Source organism: Mizuhopecten yessoensis, unplaced genomic scaffold (genome assembly GCF_002113885.1).
Source record: "Mizuhopecten yessoensis strain PY_sf001 unplaced genomic scaffold, ASM211388v2 scaffold11123, whole genome shotgun sequence".
Lineage (NCBI taxonomy): Eukaryota > Metazoa > Mollusca > Bivalvia > Pectinida > Pectinidae > Mizuhopecten > Mizuhopecten yessoensis.
The window spans coordinates 698,612-716,124 of record NW_018408891.1 but is presented as its reverse complement, the minus strand read 5'-3'; the positions used below and the strand labels follow the sequence as shown (position 1 = coordinate 716,124).

Below are 17,513 nucleotides of genomic sequence, written 5' to 3'. Positions count from 1 at the left end.
CAGGGTGCAGAGGGCGAAAGTGAGCGTAACCCTTGGAGTATCGAGGATGAGGGAATTATGGTAGTATTTTGCACTGACGAACTATCTTGATGTCTGGTGCCCCTCGTCAGGATGTGTGGCATACAACACATACAGAGGGGAAGCAGTGGAGCAGAACTTACCATGTTCGAGGCCTTTTACTTCGTGATCGTGACCTTCAGCACGGTCGGTTACGGTGACATTTCCCCGGACACCTGGCTTGGACAACTTTTTATGACCTTAATGATCGGTGTGGCTTTCGCCTTCATACCAAGACAGGTAAATGAACTCTATATTTACTATGTGAAAGACGTACAAGGCAATTTGATGAGCACAACACATGCTTCTGAAACTTTAAAATGTTGATTGTATAACTATATTAGTGATGTTTTTATTTTCACGGTTTATCATACTATTTAACTGATCTACTGATTCTATGAGTAAAGATGTATTACTAAATTAAATCTGATTGCTTTCAAGCATCATGCGATTCACAAAGGCAATACTTTTGCCTAAAGATTTTAAGAATATTTTGTTGAATAAATTTGTTGTTATGGAGTTGATAGCGTACATGTAAATTGTTTTATACCACACTTATGCATGAAAATAACCATGTGTATTATGTTATCTTTCATCAATGTATTTCAGGTAGAGGGAGTAACGTCAGCACTCAAGGAGATGCGCAAGACAGGCGGTGAATACAATCAGCATAAAGTACAAGGAAATCGGCACGTGGTTTTATGTACTCCCCGTATATCAGCGGAAGGTGTACTCAACTTCCTCATAGAGTTCTATGCTCACCCCCAAAACGAGGTATTAAAGAAACACTCATTACCAAAACTATTAAATTTGACATTTTCATATTTTTTAGTTGTTCGTTATTCAATCAGACTTTATAACCGTAATCTCCCTATACAACATGGCTAGCTGATTGATGATTGTATACTATCTTTATAACAATAATGGTTTGATTTCCATTTATAGATGTATGTGTCTATAACAGGTTTAAAGTCTCATTTACTATGTCGGGAATTGTTGGTGAGATACATATACTGTAACCATTGCAGTTTTCGTGGTGTTTAAATGCTCGTGTTCATGAGTAAATTAGAGCGAAACTATCGATACTATATTGAATAGAAAGTATTAGATAATCTTGAGTCATATATATTTAAATTATATACATTTAAAAACTGTTGCTAACTGTTCACATCGCGATCAGATTAAAGAATCACAACGCGAACATTTGCATACATTCTCACTTTAACAGTTCATTGATTTAACGTTTCGATGGAAGACACCAAGCTCTTTACCATATATGGTCACTTTGTTTTGTTGTGTTTTTGTGTCATAGCTGAGTTCATATTTATTCTTGTGTATTGACGGTAAGACATATATTTTTTCTATGTTGTTTGCGACTGTACCTAAAGAATATTGTATCATTTTGGAATTTATATTTAGCCTAGTGTTGATTGTATCTAAAAGAGTGAATTGTAACAGTATGTATTTTGAGAAAGATGGCATTTTCTCATTCATCTTAGGATCATACGGTGGTACTTATGAGCTCTGAGCAGAGAGACACAAGCTTACAGATACTCCTGAAGGATCCAAAGTGGGCACATCGCGTCATCTACATGCAAGGATCTGCGCTCAATGATGCTGATCTCCAGAGATGCAGGTTTGTCCGATTGTCTGCATTGGGTATACAAAAGAGATAATTAAACGAACATAATATATCTATTGTACATGACCTGAATGTTTCGCTAAACAAAATCACGTAAGCGAATCAAACGGCAATAATGTAACATGTTTTCTAAGTGTAAAGTTATAAAATTCCTTACTAACTGTAAGACTTGAAACGACTTAAAACTTCAATGACTTATATTTATGTCAAGTATAAGCGTGGGAATCCTTTCCTGACGGTAACTTTTCTCACCGGAAGCAGGATGAGGCCATGCTTACGTCATCATTATGTATACGCATATACACGAGATATGCCGAGAGCAATATCCAACAAAAAACGATGATATCCTCGACTAGGTCAGAGGTAATGCTTACACAATATAGACCTGCCGACTGTTACGCTTAGCCGATTCAGTTTGTACCTGCAAGCAAAAGCCTCGCAAGTCTTTGTAGTGGACGAACCATTTTTCTTCATTAGGTGCATTCCATTAGTCTAAGGCTTCGTCGATGCATACCTTCCCTTTATTGCGTTGTTGATCAGCTTCCAGCTTTTAACCTTTTCTCGCCGATTCTGTCTGCCTGCTAGGCTGACCACGTTTAAGCATGGACATCATCACTACTCCGTATGTTCTGCGTGTGCTGACCACTATGTAGATATCGACATTTTTACGGCATGTAAGAATATTAAATTTGATTACTTTATATTTTATATCTTTGAAACGTTTCACTTTCTGTGAATGGCGTTAACGTAAAATTAATACTTTTTGCTGTGTAAGAGAAATAAGAAATGCCATGTCGATAAGAAAACAGAACAAAATTAGTAGCACGGTACCCTTAAGATAAATGCAAATATACATTTGCAAGTAACAATAAGGCAGGTATCGAACATAATTTTGTCCAAAATCCAAGTTCTTAACCTTAGAAATGTACATAAGAATAATTACAGATGAAGACAATACTAGAACCGTTTTAATCTATTAAGACTTTATAGATGTCATGAATGTTGATTAAATATCTTTCGACAGCTTGCTTTAGTTCAGTAAACTTTTTTGTGTTAATACAAAATTCAGAAATATGTTTCTGTCTTACAAGCGTTGAAGATTCGCCGGTTGCGAGTATTGTTGTTTCCAATTTGCTATCATGTTTTGATAGTTGCTATTTTTCTTATCGATGTTGTAGCATATTACCGACTGTGTCCCTGTTGCATTATATACATTTGCTTCATTTGAACTTTGGTTATGATTGGTGTTGTAGATTGGCCGACGCGGATGCCTGCTTTATCCTACAACCGTCAGAGATTGACAATACACATCAATCTGTAAGGATATCCAGTAGTTTAATACCCACTTGGTTAAAATGATACAAATTTTGACAGTTATAAATAGTCATGTATAGCAGGTTATTGCTGTCGATAAGATTTCTCATACGTTCTTTTACTTCGCTAGAGACGTTGAACTCTACCTGTTCAGCTCGTATGGGTTATAGGCAGGCTCGGAAGCAGGTCGGGCAGTATGTCTGACTTATTTCGTTCTGATCTAATACTTGAATGCATAACGCATTGATACAAGTTATGTGATTGATATAACCCTAATAGAATATTTACTTAAAATCACTGATCATATTGAATTTAACTGTCTGAAAAATACTAAAAATGACATTCAATATTTCAACAAAAAACCATTCTGTTAATACAACGGATTGTGGATGTCAAAAATATCGTCATTATTCATATATATTCATATAGAAGGAAATATGTCCAAACAAACTTCTATGCTATAAACTCTAAAAAATAAATATTTCAGAAATAATTCCAAATAAACGGATAACATTGTTTATTTTCTATTTTATTCCTTTTTTAACAAGGACCAGTTGATTCTCATGCATTACTGGGCGGTTAGGGACTTTGCGCCACACTGTCAGATGTACGTACAACTTCACCATCTGGAGAATAAAATGCACGTTAATAAAGCAGGTAAGACATTATATTTTTTTTAAACAATTATGATGTTAATAATGACATATCTCTTCAATTATATTGATATAACTTGTCTTAGCATAGGCACAACTTAATTTATGTTTAATGGTTGTGTTGAATTACTGGAAAGCCTTTTGTACGTTTTAATTGTAATACGTATCTGCTATTTAAAGTTAACATTAATTAATCGGGTTTTTTTAATCTTGAAAGAAAATATATTGCCTACATGTGTCAAATGTACTACTATTAAACACTTCATACGACTATAATTTATGAAATAATGTTAATAAAGAACAAAATAGACAATCAAACTTAAATGCAAATAATGTATACATTTTAAATGACCGGCTTTTATCTGAAGATCACGTGGTATGCGCAGATGAACTGAAGTTTGCCATTTTAGCCAACAACTGTCTAAACCCCGGCTTGTCCACGATGCTCACCCTGTTGATGCATTCCACTACTGTTGAGTAAGTCAAGCATAGTAACGACGTATAGTCGCATTTCCAGTTTGTTGTTTGTTTTCACATATCAATCAAAAGACGTGGTCTTCGGCTTATGGATCTAACATAATTACCTTGAGGTACACTATCTTTCTGTAGTATGTATATACTGATTGTTCCAGCCATGCCTTTTAGCACATTATCATAATTATTTATTGATTCGCAAGTGCAAAATTGGCAGGATAATTCGTTTTCGTAGATCAAATCTGTACGCTTTATATCTTCTGTTTATTTCTTATTGATTATTCCTTTTTCTCATTAAAAACATCTATTTAGCATTGTTCTATTGACATAAATTGTGGTATAATACTATAACTCTACATTAAATAATTCCCTCTGTTCTTCACACTTAAATAGAATAAGAAAAAATAACCTATAAGGCTCTCATTGTATGACCGACATTGTTTTATATAATACATATTAGCAATGTCACCTATACCAGGTTTGATGAGAAAAGTGCAGGTGAGGAACAGAAATCGGTCCTTATTTCTTAATATATACATAATACCTTATACCCAATCAAGGACAGCGTCTATCGGAACAGAACCATGGCAACGGCTTTATGCTAGTCATTCCAGCCACACCCTATATCACATACAACTAAACCAGAGTAAGATCTTTGGACGTTATCGAGGTTGGAGCTTCACTCTCGCCTCAGCTGATGCACATAAAAGGTAAGATATAGTAAATAATTATAGATGTCACACCTTCATATGAGGAGGAACATATTTGGTTCAATGGTAATATGTATCATAAGAATTGATTAATATATTGCAGCATATTGCTGAAGTATAAGGGTCCAATACCACAATAATCGGTCCATTCTTTATAAAAACCCTTTATATTACGTATTAACATTTTCTGTCGCTCATTTTGGTTATTCATTGTTCTTGATTGTCCCAATCATGTAAAGCATATCAATTGATATCAAAACCAAGCTTTAGTACGCATGATGATGTTGGGGGGAGGGGGAAGAAACCAAAAAACACATCTTACATTCCCTAATTTATGAATCGTATCTTTCATTTTGAACAAATATTACTTCAGTAACTTTTCCGTTGAATGCAGGTACGGAGTGGGCTTATTGGCGGTACAGGACCGAACCAGACACGAGTCCCCGCTGCAACTCAATCCAGGAGACGGATACAAACTACGGGACTTCGATTGCTTGTTTTATATGGCAGATGTTCCAGATGAGCATGCGGCTGTGATGTCATGGTCTCGATTTGATTCTACCAACAGAGAAAACAATAATGCAGAAAATGGTATTCGAACTACAGGTTATCCCTTTTATATAATAAAGATTCATTTAGTTCAACCAGTGAAGAGATAATGTGTGACGTTTAAATATGTACACTGTCACCTCCATCAGATAAAATACATCTCCGTCAAAGTTTCACTGGTGGTGCTATATGACATGATCCCCTCTATAATATGTAAACACGAAAAGAGAACATCCCTCTCAATCCCAGTCATAAGCAAGTGACAAGATAGTTCATCACTATGACATTCCCTCTCCTTCATGAAAATCTACGTCCTTGAACCCGTGACTATTGATTAATATTCCATTTGCTCTACATATATAGGTGAAGTGACATTCCTGCTAGTCGAGTCTTTTGCAATCATCAAAATCATTCATGTGGTAGTATCCTCTCGGTTTATGTCTGTTTTCATGCGTTGTCCACTTTTCCTACAAGCTGATGCTTAACTATATGTGCCTAGTTTGCCCTTAGTAAGGTTAAGGATAAAAATAAGCGAAACTATATCATTACCAATGTCACTTTTATGAAATATTTGATTGTTTTGTTTTCAAAAACGTGTCTCAGTATAATCGCATGTTGCTATGCGTTTTAAAGAATTGTAGTTGTTCAAAAACAAAAAAGCTGAGAGGGGCGGACTCGGAACCATTAAATTTCGAAGCTTAATATTAGTATCATATTTTGGGACAGCCATACATATGAACAACCTGACCTGGGAAATTTAGCCATAAAATACTTTTGCTCTTGCTTTATCCTTTATAAAGATTGTTGAATATTTCCAAGTTAAAAAGACAAAGAATAATAATCAAACAAAATCTTCGCGATTATAACTCATAAAGCGAGTCCATTTTCCTTTACCTTTTATATTCATTATCTTTTTTTTGTGGTTTGTTATTGTTTAAAAATAATAATGACAAATAAACATTTGAATAAAGCATCCTCTTGTTCATCTAGGTAATTTATGGGACACGAACGATAACTCACGCCAGCCAGTGATGGATATCTCGTACAGGGAACGAGAGCCTGGTATTGTGTCGTCTCCTTGGGAAGTAGGATTACAAGATCACCGTCTCCAAAGTACGAACGAGGATGTAAGTTCGTCTTCAGAAGACAGGTAAATGTTGTGTTTATCAATTAAGTTATATGTTGAAACCTCGAATATTTTAAATCTAAAAATTAACACTACTCGACTCTAAAAATATCCAATATATTTGATATGTTATACTTGCATTTTAAGTGTCTGTCTTTTTACTAGATTTATTGGTAAAAAAGGGCAATTATAAGGTGATTCGTTAGCGTTTTGATTATATATACATATTGAATTATAACACACGAACTTAATATACAATCTAACATTAGTCTATCATGAAACAACGGATGAGTATGTTTAAAAATATTTCTTAACGATAAAGTACTAGAACATTATCATTGCCTATATACATTTCCTGGAAATTATGTTTTTCGAAATCGCTTTAAGATTACCACCTTTTTAACGTAGTTATACCTTTTTATGATTGCCATACACATTTGTTCTACACTCTGTAAAGAGAGTGGATTCGGGGCCCCGATCCTAACACTCCCTATGTATTGTGATTGGTTATGACATTTATGAAATGGAAAAATAATTGTTCTTGTAAAGTGAGACAATACTGAATGCTTTCCGATCCTAATTGTATTTAAGCACCACTGTTGGTCCGCCCCCATCGTCGCTGTGTTCCAGTAACCCCTCCATTACATGTCACGTGATGAAGGCTAGACGACCAGACTGCTGTTTAGAGTGGGGCAAGGTAAGAGTAAATACCTGGTGAATTGCGAACAACTTATAATTAAGATACATACGATTATCTTGTGAATAAACCAATATGTTTCAGAATCAGAACGAATTTGCAGTAAGATTGATTTAGGATCGGTGTAGTTACTTACATTGATGGATTCTGAGTTCTTGGGAGATATTAAAAATTGCAGGAATTTTATGTCGTTTAAACTTTTTGCAAGTACTTACCTATATGACAATTAATATATTTACATGTTTAATTCTTAGATTTCGTTTTTTTCATATCTGGAACAAGTGCTTCAAATGATTATATGCTGTTCTTCCAATGTAAAATGTTCATTATGTCTATTAAGATAGCCATGAACCATTTTTTATCCTTGGTAACAATAATTTGTATATAGTTAGTCAGCCATGCATTTTACATTGAATATATTAGAATCTTCGTGTATGTAGTAATCTAGGATTATAATGTAAGTAACTTATATATATTGCCATGATCTAACTGATAGATATATGTTGAAGGATTGTGGTCATTGTGCTTACAAAAACGCCCGTCACGACCTTAATGGTAATCAGCTGGTCATCCTTGCAGCCGAAGAAGAGAGTGTAGGGATGGTCAACTTCTTCGTCCCTCTCCGCTCACACGTCATTGAAAAGGACGATATTAGACCAATCGTTCTTCTCCTGCAAAAAAGGTAAGCTTACTTTATAAATAATTGAAGAGTTCTCATTGTGTTCGTACATTTTTAAATGTTTGTATGTCGACCAACATTGGGCTCAATACCAAACGTGACACTGTATCCCAGGAAACTTTCGCCTGATCAAATATTGAACTTAGCTTGTAAATCTGATTCCCCTTGTGTTCAAATTGTCCTTCACATATCATTACTTTTTGTGGGATGTCATGTATGCCCTAATTATGAAGGAGCGCAAAAGACAAAAGTTACCATGCAGCAAAAATCCTCTTGTATTGAGTATTAACACTGAAAATTTCTGTTATGATCTTGCAAAGCAATCATGACAACAATTGAATTCACTATCGTTATTCATAGCGTTTACAACGGAAGTACAACTATTACATCGTATATACAACTCATATTCACACTACAAGAATACGTGAGCGCATTAACGAATTGTCCTATATATACACAGTAGGATGTATATTTCATTGGTTGGTGAAACAGTTACATATTTGTATGATGCGCCCCTGTCCTCGCCTCTTACGATTGTTTAGGATGCCTTTTCCCCTGTTTTTGGTATTTGCTCAGTTACTTTTGTCTGTTCGTGTTGATATGGACTTGTGATGCTCATGCTATTGTTAGGTCACCTGAGCTTTGCTCAAGTGACCTATTCTAATCGCTTTCCGTCAGTCGTCGTCCGTCGTGCGTCGTGCGTAAACTTTTTACATTTTCAACTTCTTTTTAAGAACCAGCGGATGGATTTTTTTCAAACTTGGTCAGAATCATCCTTGGTAGGTGAGGCTACAAAATTGTAAAATTGGGATTCCTACCCAATCCCTGGGACCAGGGCGGGGCCCCAAACGGAAAATTGACCAATATTTCCAAAATCTTCTTCTCCAGACTCGAAAGTACTACACTCATTTTCTCTACATGGAGTAAGATCATCAGGGGCTTTACTTAAATTGTAAATTTCAGGACCCCCGAGCTATCCGTTCTCCATTGGGGAGAGGGTAAAGTTTACTATAGTTTATATAGGGGAATAACACTTTTGGGTATATTTTAACACCTTTTTGTAGGAAATTATTTTTACTTGGTGAGAATTGTCATTGGAGGAAGATGGTTTCAAATTGTAAAATTGAAATTCCTACCCCAACCCCTGGGGCCAGGGCGGGGCCCTAAAGGGAAAATTAACCAATTTTTCAAATATCTTCTTCTCCGGACTCAGAGGTACTACACTCATTTTCTCTACATGGAAAGAAAGATCATCAGGGGCTTTACTTAAATTGTGAATTTTAGGAGCCCCGAGCTATTTGTTCTCCCTTGGGGAGGGGGTAAAGTTTACTATAGTTTATTTAGGGAAATAACACTTTTGGGTATATATTTTATCCATTTTCAGCAGAAAATTACTCAAACTAGTCAGAATCATCTTTGGTGAATGAGAGTATTACTTTGTAAAATTGGGATTCCTGCCCCATCCCCAGGGGCTAGGGCGGGGCCCCAAAGGGAACATTTACCAATATTTTCAAATTCTTATCCTTTGATGACATGACAAGTATTGTATTTCACTTAGTTTACATGCTGATTTCCACATCACATCTAAACAATAAAATAAAGCTACCAGTACCTATGATATAACTCAGGTGACCGCTAAGGCCATTGGGCCTCTTGTATATATACATGTTTTCTATTTCAGACCAAGTGATGTCTTCCTACAAACAATAGCACATTTTCCGCTTATATTCTGGATAGAGGGAAGTGTTACAAGGTACAAGTGCCTCTCATAGTTCAAATGAACAAACTATTTAAACGCCATTATACGTGTTAAATTAAGTAAGTCCTGCTATTTTGCTTCTACCGTAATTCATATGTCTATTTGCATTTGAAATAAAGGATTGCCTCAAAACATTTTACATACCATAATCAAATCTATATCATATATATATTGAACAGTTTTATGTAATATAAAAGACACAATTTAATATGTTTCGATAAAATGATTAATACTTGGCATTCGTATTTCAGTGTTGACGACCTTATTAGATCTGGAATCCACAAAGCGGAACACCTGGTGGTGACTAACATGCAATCCTCTGTCGTTACCGACTCGGACACGCTGGTTGCCGTCCAGACAATCGAGAGGTAAGTTTATACGTAACCAACTCGGACACACAAGTGGCCGTCTAGACATTACGAAGGTAAGATAAACCATTACCAACTCGGACAGACTAGTGGCCGATCAAACAATACAGATGAGATATATTACATAACCAACTCGGACCAGCTATTGGTCTTCCAGACAATACAGATGTAAACTAATACATAGCCAACCCGGACACACGATTGGGCTATCAAAGAATACAGAGAAATTGATAATAGCCAACTCGGACAAAGTAGTAGCCATCCAGGGGATACAGATATCACTATTGCGATTCTCTACAGCATGAATTCGGACTAGAATATATCCTCGCAATGTTTTTATCACTTTTGTTTGTTTGATTTTGTTTAACGTCCTATTAACAGATAAGGTCATTTAAGGACGGTCTCCCCTGTGTTCAAGATGCATGCGTGTAGTGTATGTGTATATTTTGGGAGGCTGCGATATGTTCGTGTTTTTTATCACGACTTTTAACATATAATATTATGAACTGACAGCAGGTTTGTCAGTTTTTGTTAGCATTTATCATTTCGCCTTTCTATCCCTTTTGTAATTTTTGAATGTGCATGCATATGACTTACATAAAGTAAGAAACCCCCAAACACAGACAACACAAGGGAAATAACTCTACATTAAATTGTCAAGTCGTGTTTAATATGTAACAACATTTCCTTTGATTGGAATGCCATATTATGTCATACGTAATCAAAAGCTCTTTATAGAGAAACACTCATTTGAATTCTAAACGTTTTATAAGTGTGCAAACGGTTTAAAACGACGTTGCTATTGTTTGTGTATTTCTTGTATTATAGTCCAAAATATACGTTAAAATATAGAATTTTGCTACAAAAGATATTTTTTACTTTAACTAGTTGAAAACCCTGCCAGAATCTGAAGTTAAATAATACGGTCAGCCTTGGGGACTGATAATCCAGTTACAGAGACAACCGTTTTACGTACAATAATCACTAGGAAAACGAAGAATTAAGCACTTTTTTGAAAAAAATGTTTGTAACCTATCTATCTTTTTTTTTATGTAATCTCAGGATGTTCCCAAACACCAACATTATAACTGAACTGAATCAAGCTTCCAACATTCGGTTCATGAATAGTCCTGTGCCGGAGACAGTCATTCGTACAGTGGCCAGACTAGAGGAGGTAATATTTATTTTGCTTTGTTATACTTTCATCCGTTCTTCACTAGTTATCATTCTTTTTCTTTCCTCTATATTTATTTTAATGTCTCTATATAATAATAACTATTATGTTTGGTTAGTGTTAGTCGGTTAAGCTTGGTATTTTACGCATTCAGCGACGTATAAACGACAAGGAACAAGTTCAAATTTAATTGTGTATGTTGGCACGTATCAGTATTAACTAACATATCTATTTTTTATAAATAAATTATTTTCATGATTATTGTTATGAGTTTTACCCAATAATAAATAACAATTGAAGACTATTTTTTAAAAGATATTATTTTTGTTTTGCTGATTTGATCAATAGTGTTTTATGTTGTATTTTTACTTAAAACTAATAACTTTGAATGAGTTGAAAGCAAACGGTTACAATTTCTTAATGTTTTAACGTTAGAAATTATACAAATACGATATACCCGTTCTTAACAATTTACAATATCTATTTCGATTTTATGGAAGTAAAAACAGAAGAGCATCAAGATAAGGAAAGCATTGCTGTTTATTGATGAAGATACTAGGCAACCTGTTCAAACATTTGCAGTGTTGGATGAAGAAACTAACACGCAAGACAACATTAAACGTTCAAACCACTGTTTGATATATTTCGACAAATACTTAATATTCAACAGTGGCACCACCGATGCCCTTAAGAACAGCTATTGAAACTACTATATTTGTTGATATGTTTAACATTACAGAGACTTCGAACAAACATAAGTTCTACGATACCGTCTATTGAAACTACTATATTTGTTGATATGTTTAACATTACAGAGCCTTCGAGCAAACATGAGTTCTACGTTAGCGTCTATTGAAACTACTATATTTGCTGATATGTTTAACATTACAGAGACTTCGAGCAAACATGAGTTCTACGATACCGTCAATTGAAACTACTAAATGTGTTGATATGTTTAACATTACAGAGACTTCGAGCAAACATGAGTTCTACGTTACCCCACCTCTTCCGCCAGCCTTTTGCCGCCGGTAAAGTGTTCAGTGCATCTATGCTCGACAGTCTACTGTACCAGGTATCGTATTCACGATAGCAGTATATATCAAATGAATTATATAGAATATTGTTCTTGATGAATCCGCGTCATATTACACGACTAGAATCTATATTTTGATATTTTCTTCCATTGGTTATTTATTGAACCTAAAAAAAAAGGAACAAAAACATCTAGACCAAAATCTCGAGTCATATGAACCCACTAGACGTTTACTGGTAATAATTTAGTGGCATGGACGTAATTATTAGCATTTTAGGAGATCAGTACCGCATTTATTAAAACTTCACATAAATATGAACGATATTTTAATTAAATTTAAAAGATCACATCTAGTCATCACAGAGTTAAAACAAATATGGTTATTAAATTAATTCCTTTTTATTCGTTTTTTATGATGAAAAATGGTGTTTTAATAAAATCATTATGTATGGAAAACTATTTCGAACAGAACACCATTTAAACACAAATACATTAGGAGTTATCATGATTCGACAGTAATTCTTGTATCTACGATAATCTCCCCTGATTCATACCTTTTCTTTATTGTATAGACGTTTGTAAAACGCTACCTGATCACATTTGTTCGTCTCCTGATTGGGATTGACGCTGAAAACAACACGGGCCATTTATCAAGCGTAAGTGTCATATGTTTGCATATGTAATGCTATTATTTAAATGTTAATTTAATTATCGTTTATATGTATCTTTTGAAGTACTTGTACTGTGGTAATATTGCTCAAAATGGTGTGCTTGTCAAAAACAAGTCAATACGATAACTCACTCAATGTAGTTGAGACTTATAAGATGATCCCTTACGGATCCCCGCCCACGCCGAAGACACTGGCGTGGACGAAACCTTTTTTTCAGTATTAGTGAGACTTTGATAAATCATTTCTTTGAATTAAACAACACCTTGTTAAACTTTTAATTTAAAAATAATGAAACAACAACAGCATTTTGTGTGTAAAATTCAATTAGGCCTGACCAGGATTCAAAACGCCTCCGATTATTATTTTGAGGTACCTGTCCAACGTTAGAACGTTGGCCAAATCGCTGTACATTTATATCCGAAGTGAGATTAAAGGGGGATAACTGTATGTACGAAACCTAAACTACAATTCTCTAGCCCTTTAACAGGAGAAGGATACTTAATTTACCAGAAAATGTTACTGCTGCAACTTGAACGTAAAGATTGACTATTTAATAATTTGAAGTCAAGAACATGTGTTTTACAACAGATACGAGTGAACGGCATGACATTCTCTTCCTACACTACGTTTGGGGAACTGTACTATGGGCTGGCGTCCACAACAGGGGAAATCCCGTTGGCTATCTATCGAACGGAGAAACCCGTAACTGGCTCTATGGTAAAATAGCATATTTTTTAAAATCTTGCATAAATCGCCATTTTGAAGTGACAGTTCGCAATGTACATGGATGATATACATAGTCAGATAGCTTCCATGTCAAACATGTAGTCAGCACGAAGTACATAGTACATTGGTTTAATTATCGCATTTGTATTATGTATACACTATAATATTTTTTAAATCCTGAACAATTAAATTCCTGTGATTGTATTATCACGCTTGCATGAGAATGCTAGTAATATCAAAGTATCGCTTATTTTGTTTTTAATTCCAATATCAGTTTAAACAAAGTATGCAAATAATTGATTCGAAGGTTAAAAAGCAGCAACAAGGACAGAACGGCCATCACGTGGGTCAGTTCGGCAACACATGTGACACATGTGACACACGTGACTATGTGTGTAATAGGCTCAGCAGCCTCGGTATGGACACGGAGGCATACGGTAAGTGATTGATTCAGGGATACACTTTTATCACGTAATGTACTGTGTTATCCAGTGAATATACCCATGTCATATTCTCTTGCGTATTAACCCATGTTATATGACCTATCAGCCCTATGCTTGGTTGTAAGTTTCAATTGTTTCAACTGTGGCGTCACGCCTAGGACAAGTACATGACGTCACAGACTTACCCACTAGAGTCAAAATGGCGGCTCTTTACGTTTCAAAGTTGCATGAAAATTGTCGTTTTACACGAATAAATGCCAAAAAAAAGTATTACATGTATGTTATAAAAAGAATCGTACACTCGTTTTCATTTCATAAGAAATTTATGAAACTCGTCACGAATTTTTCATTTTCGTGACGACGTGACGTCAGAGGCTCGCTAAGTTGAAAATAATTCTAAGACTCGTTTCATAAATCTCATATGAAATGAAAACTCAAGTAAGATCCTACATATATCTCAATGGAATATAAAGCGTATCCTAAAATGGTTGCCTATATGGAAAGTACTGCAATTATTCAAATGAAATTTAAATTCTAATATTGGGGCTAAGATGGAATTTTCTGCCTTTATTCAAATGAACTTGTGCATTATCGATTTAATACAGCGACGACGAAGCTACCAATACTTTCCTATTTGATGTAATGTTTCTGTTAGCTAACATATTCAAATGTGTTAATCTTGACTTGTGTCTAGCTGCTTCAATTCCGTTTACTTTGTGAAAACAGTGAAAAGTTACGATGCTATGGTGAAATTCGCGTCTCTTGCCTTAATGCTTAGATTTGAATTTCGCTTTGAAATGAACTTTAAATAGAAACGTGCTATCCACTCTATTTGCAAATCAAGGCAAAACATTATATTGCGATGTAGTTATCAAGAATTCCATAACAGCTTTAAACTGTATAATAGTTTTCTCCCTAATTCTGTATTTAAGTTTCTGGATTGGATCAAGGAAGCAGCACCGCAATCTCATTCGTGGTCCTAAACCCTACCCCAGAGACCAAACTAATTGACGGAGATCTCGTGTAGGTATCTGCTTTAGTGTACAAGTGAAAGTCTTAGTAGTATATCATATTCTGAGGTGGATATTAGTGTAACACTTCAATTTATACTTTTTTTGTACAGTTTAGCAGATGAACTTAATCAATTCGCACACTGAAAATCCAACAATAATTACTATACATGTAGCTGGTAAAACATCCAGATGATTGATTGCTTGCGACTTACTTTGATGATATCAAATCTGCCGGAATTAGTGAGTTCTCGCTGCACAAACTATAAGAAGAGTCAAAGTATGAAGTTGAATAATGGAAGACGCAGACTTACTCGACCATTTGGCATTTATTTCCTCAATGTGTGGAACACGAGTAATAGCATCACAAGGACACAATACAGTTCTAATATAATGTTCATTCAGTGCATACATTGTTCTTATTCATAAATTAATCAAAATAGGAATAGGACTAATTTTGCAATGACTGACTTCATCGTAATCAATTGTAGAACTACATTCACAAACTACTTATACATATATTAGATCAAATCAACCTTATATTGACAAGACAATGTGAGACAAATGACACGTGGCAACATACTCACGTGTACAAGAACAGCACAGGTGGACGGCATAGTGATCGTACACAGCACAGTATAAGCGAATAACACGATAAATACAGCGCAATAATTCATTTATTTTAAAGCATTTTAACACGGTCATTATTAAAACATCAATATCTAACATCGTATTGCATTGCCACTATATAACCCTAGCAAATTCAGCTGGCATTCATATAGGCTATGAATGCCATAGACCGATTCTTGACGTCATCATTATTATGACGTCATAATTGTTACGTTGGATACTACTGACCCTCCCTGGGTGATGGCTATGCTATTCATTGAACAGGCATACACAATACATACATTATTTTAACTAAATACTAAATAATGATAAGTATAATTATATTTTCTATGAGATGAACAGATTCCAAAAATGGTAAATATAAGTATTGAACCGCTTTCAGTTGGCATTCATATTGCCTATGAATGCCAACTGAAAGCAGTTTAATGCTTAAGTATCTGCACATTGTTACAAAAGTATCGTTTGCTATAATTTTGTTACGGGCTTCTGATATATGATAATAATAATGGTGAATTTATTTCTACTAATGTGTTTGTTTATCATACGAATTGGTGTTTGCTTTTTTTATATTTTTTAATCGATGTAAACTTCTGAAATAATATTGCTTTAACTCTGATAATTATTTAATCTTTGTTTTCGTAATTAGGTGTTACTGTGTTAAGTAAACTGCTATGTTAACGAACAATCAATACTGATGGGTTTTTTTCTTTCCAAAACAGGTATATTATCAAACCTGGCAGCTTCTTGGGCCATCCTCCTCCATCAGTCCACACACAGGTCACGTCACTTCAGACAGGTCAGGAAGTCCATGTCTGACGACTCTCAACCAACAAAATGGATGTCGATGATAGAAGTCGTCAGACCTTTCTGCAAAGTTGACTTTAAATATCGTTCACACCGTAAATGGAGCCCATTACGAGAGTGATTAGTGAATATGTTTACATAGGTTCGTCTCGGTGTATGTGTTTAGTAACACTGATCATTGGAACACTTCATGTGTGAACTTCGTGACGTCATTGGAGTCTGACTGACGTACTAACTGGTGCGTTTAGATAGGGTTTGTAAATGAACTGTTAAATACATTCCTTACTTGTTTATTATAATATGTATGTAGATTAGTCGGAACGACTATGAGAAATTCAATATAGATTAAAATATTCGGTATTGATGTCAATTTGGATAAGTCTCTAAAAATTAAGATAGCTAAAACCAGTTTCTTAGATCCATATGGCTAAGCTATAAGTAACCCTTTATTTGTAGAATGCTATCTCGCCTCTAAATTGTAGTCACCTAACAATTAAATAAAGATCAAATGCGCATTTTCTTTTCACGTATTTAAAATATTTCCATGACATTTATTTGACACCAGAAAATCCATTTGTCTTGCGTACTTTTTTCCTTAATTTTTATTTTCTCTTCCAAAACCGCTACAATACGTAAGATTATAAATAAATCGTCTACCTTATGATAAACAGCCAACAACAAAGTGACTTACAATGACACTCAAAATACCTGTCGAAAAATAAGAGTTATCTCGCTTTATTTAGATCGTGTACAACGCAGCAAGATGCTAATAAACAAATAAAAATCCTTATTTTCTGTTCAGTCTTTTTTGTTCGATTGATTGTGAATAAGATTGATAATCATGACTTACTGAGAATGTATTTCAATAGGATGACGATCACGTGCATTTACCCATTCCTGATTATTCGACAGGTACATTCTCAAGAAGTGGTTCTTGTAAAAATAAGGAAATGACGAGAAAGAAACATTGTTGTCCAACTAAATTTATTAAGTG

At 34.8% G+C, this 17,513-nt stretch overlaps 1 protein-coding gene across 3 annotated transcripts in view; it reads left to right on the top strand.

Moving 5' to 3' along the window:
- The window catches only part of LOC110466175 (potassium channel subfamily T member 1-like), a 39,034-nt gene extending 21,725 nt beyond the window's left edge, over positions 1-17,309 (top strand). For 2 of the 3 annotated variants that reach the window (XM_021522526.1, XM_021522525.1), the window contains exons 9-28: positions 111-297; positions 667-831; positions 1,557-1,693; positions 2,953-3,016; positions 3,562-3,670; positions 4,035-4,143; positions 4,701-4,850; positions 5,245-5,456; positions 6,390-6,549; positions 7,117-7,222; positions 7,732-7,904; positions 9,583-9,654; positions 9,912-10,028; positions 11,091-11,202; positions 12,170-12,274; positions 12,808-12,891; positions 13,495-13,623; positions 13,940-14,069; positions 15,008-15,098; positions 16,435-17,309. In XM_021522526.1, coding sequence (XP_021378201.1) covers positions 111-297; positions 667-831; positions 1,557-1,693; positions 2,953-3,016; positions 3,562-3,670; positions 4,035-4,143; positions 4,701-4,850; positions 5,245-5,456; positions 6,390-6,549; positions 7,117-7,222; positions 7,732-7,904; positions 9,583-9,654; positions 9,912-10,028; positions 11,091-11,202; positions 12,170-12,274; positions 12,808-12,891; positions 13,495-13,623; positions 13,940-14,069; positions 15,008-15,098; positions 16,435-16,531 — 2,509 coding nt within the window. In that variant the 3' untranslated portion in view covers positions 16,532-17,309. The remainder of the gene's footprint in view (positions 1-110; positions 298-666; positions 832-1,556; positions 1,694-2,952; positions 3,017-3,561; positions 3,671-4,034; positions 4,144-4,700; positions 4,851-5,244; positions 5,457-6,389; positions 6,550-7,116; positions 7,223-7,731; positions 7,905-9,582; positions 9,655-9,911; positions 10,029-11,090; positions 11,203-12,169; positions 12,275-12,807; positions 12,892-13,494; positions 13,624-13,939; positions 14,070-15,007; positions 15,099-16,434) is intronic. The other variant, XM_021522527.1, reaches the window with a different exon arrangement.
- Positions 17,310-17,513: the final 204 nt, after the last annotated feature.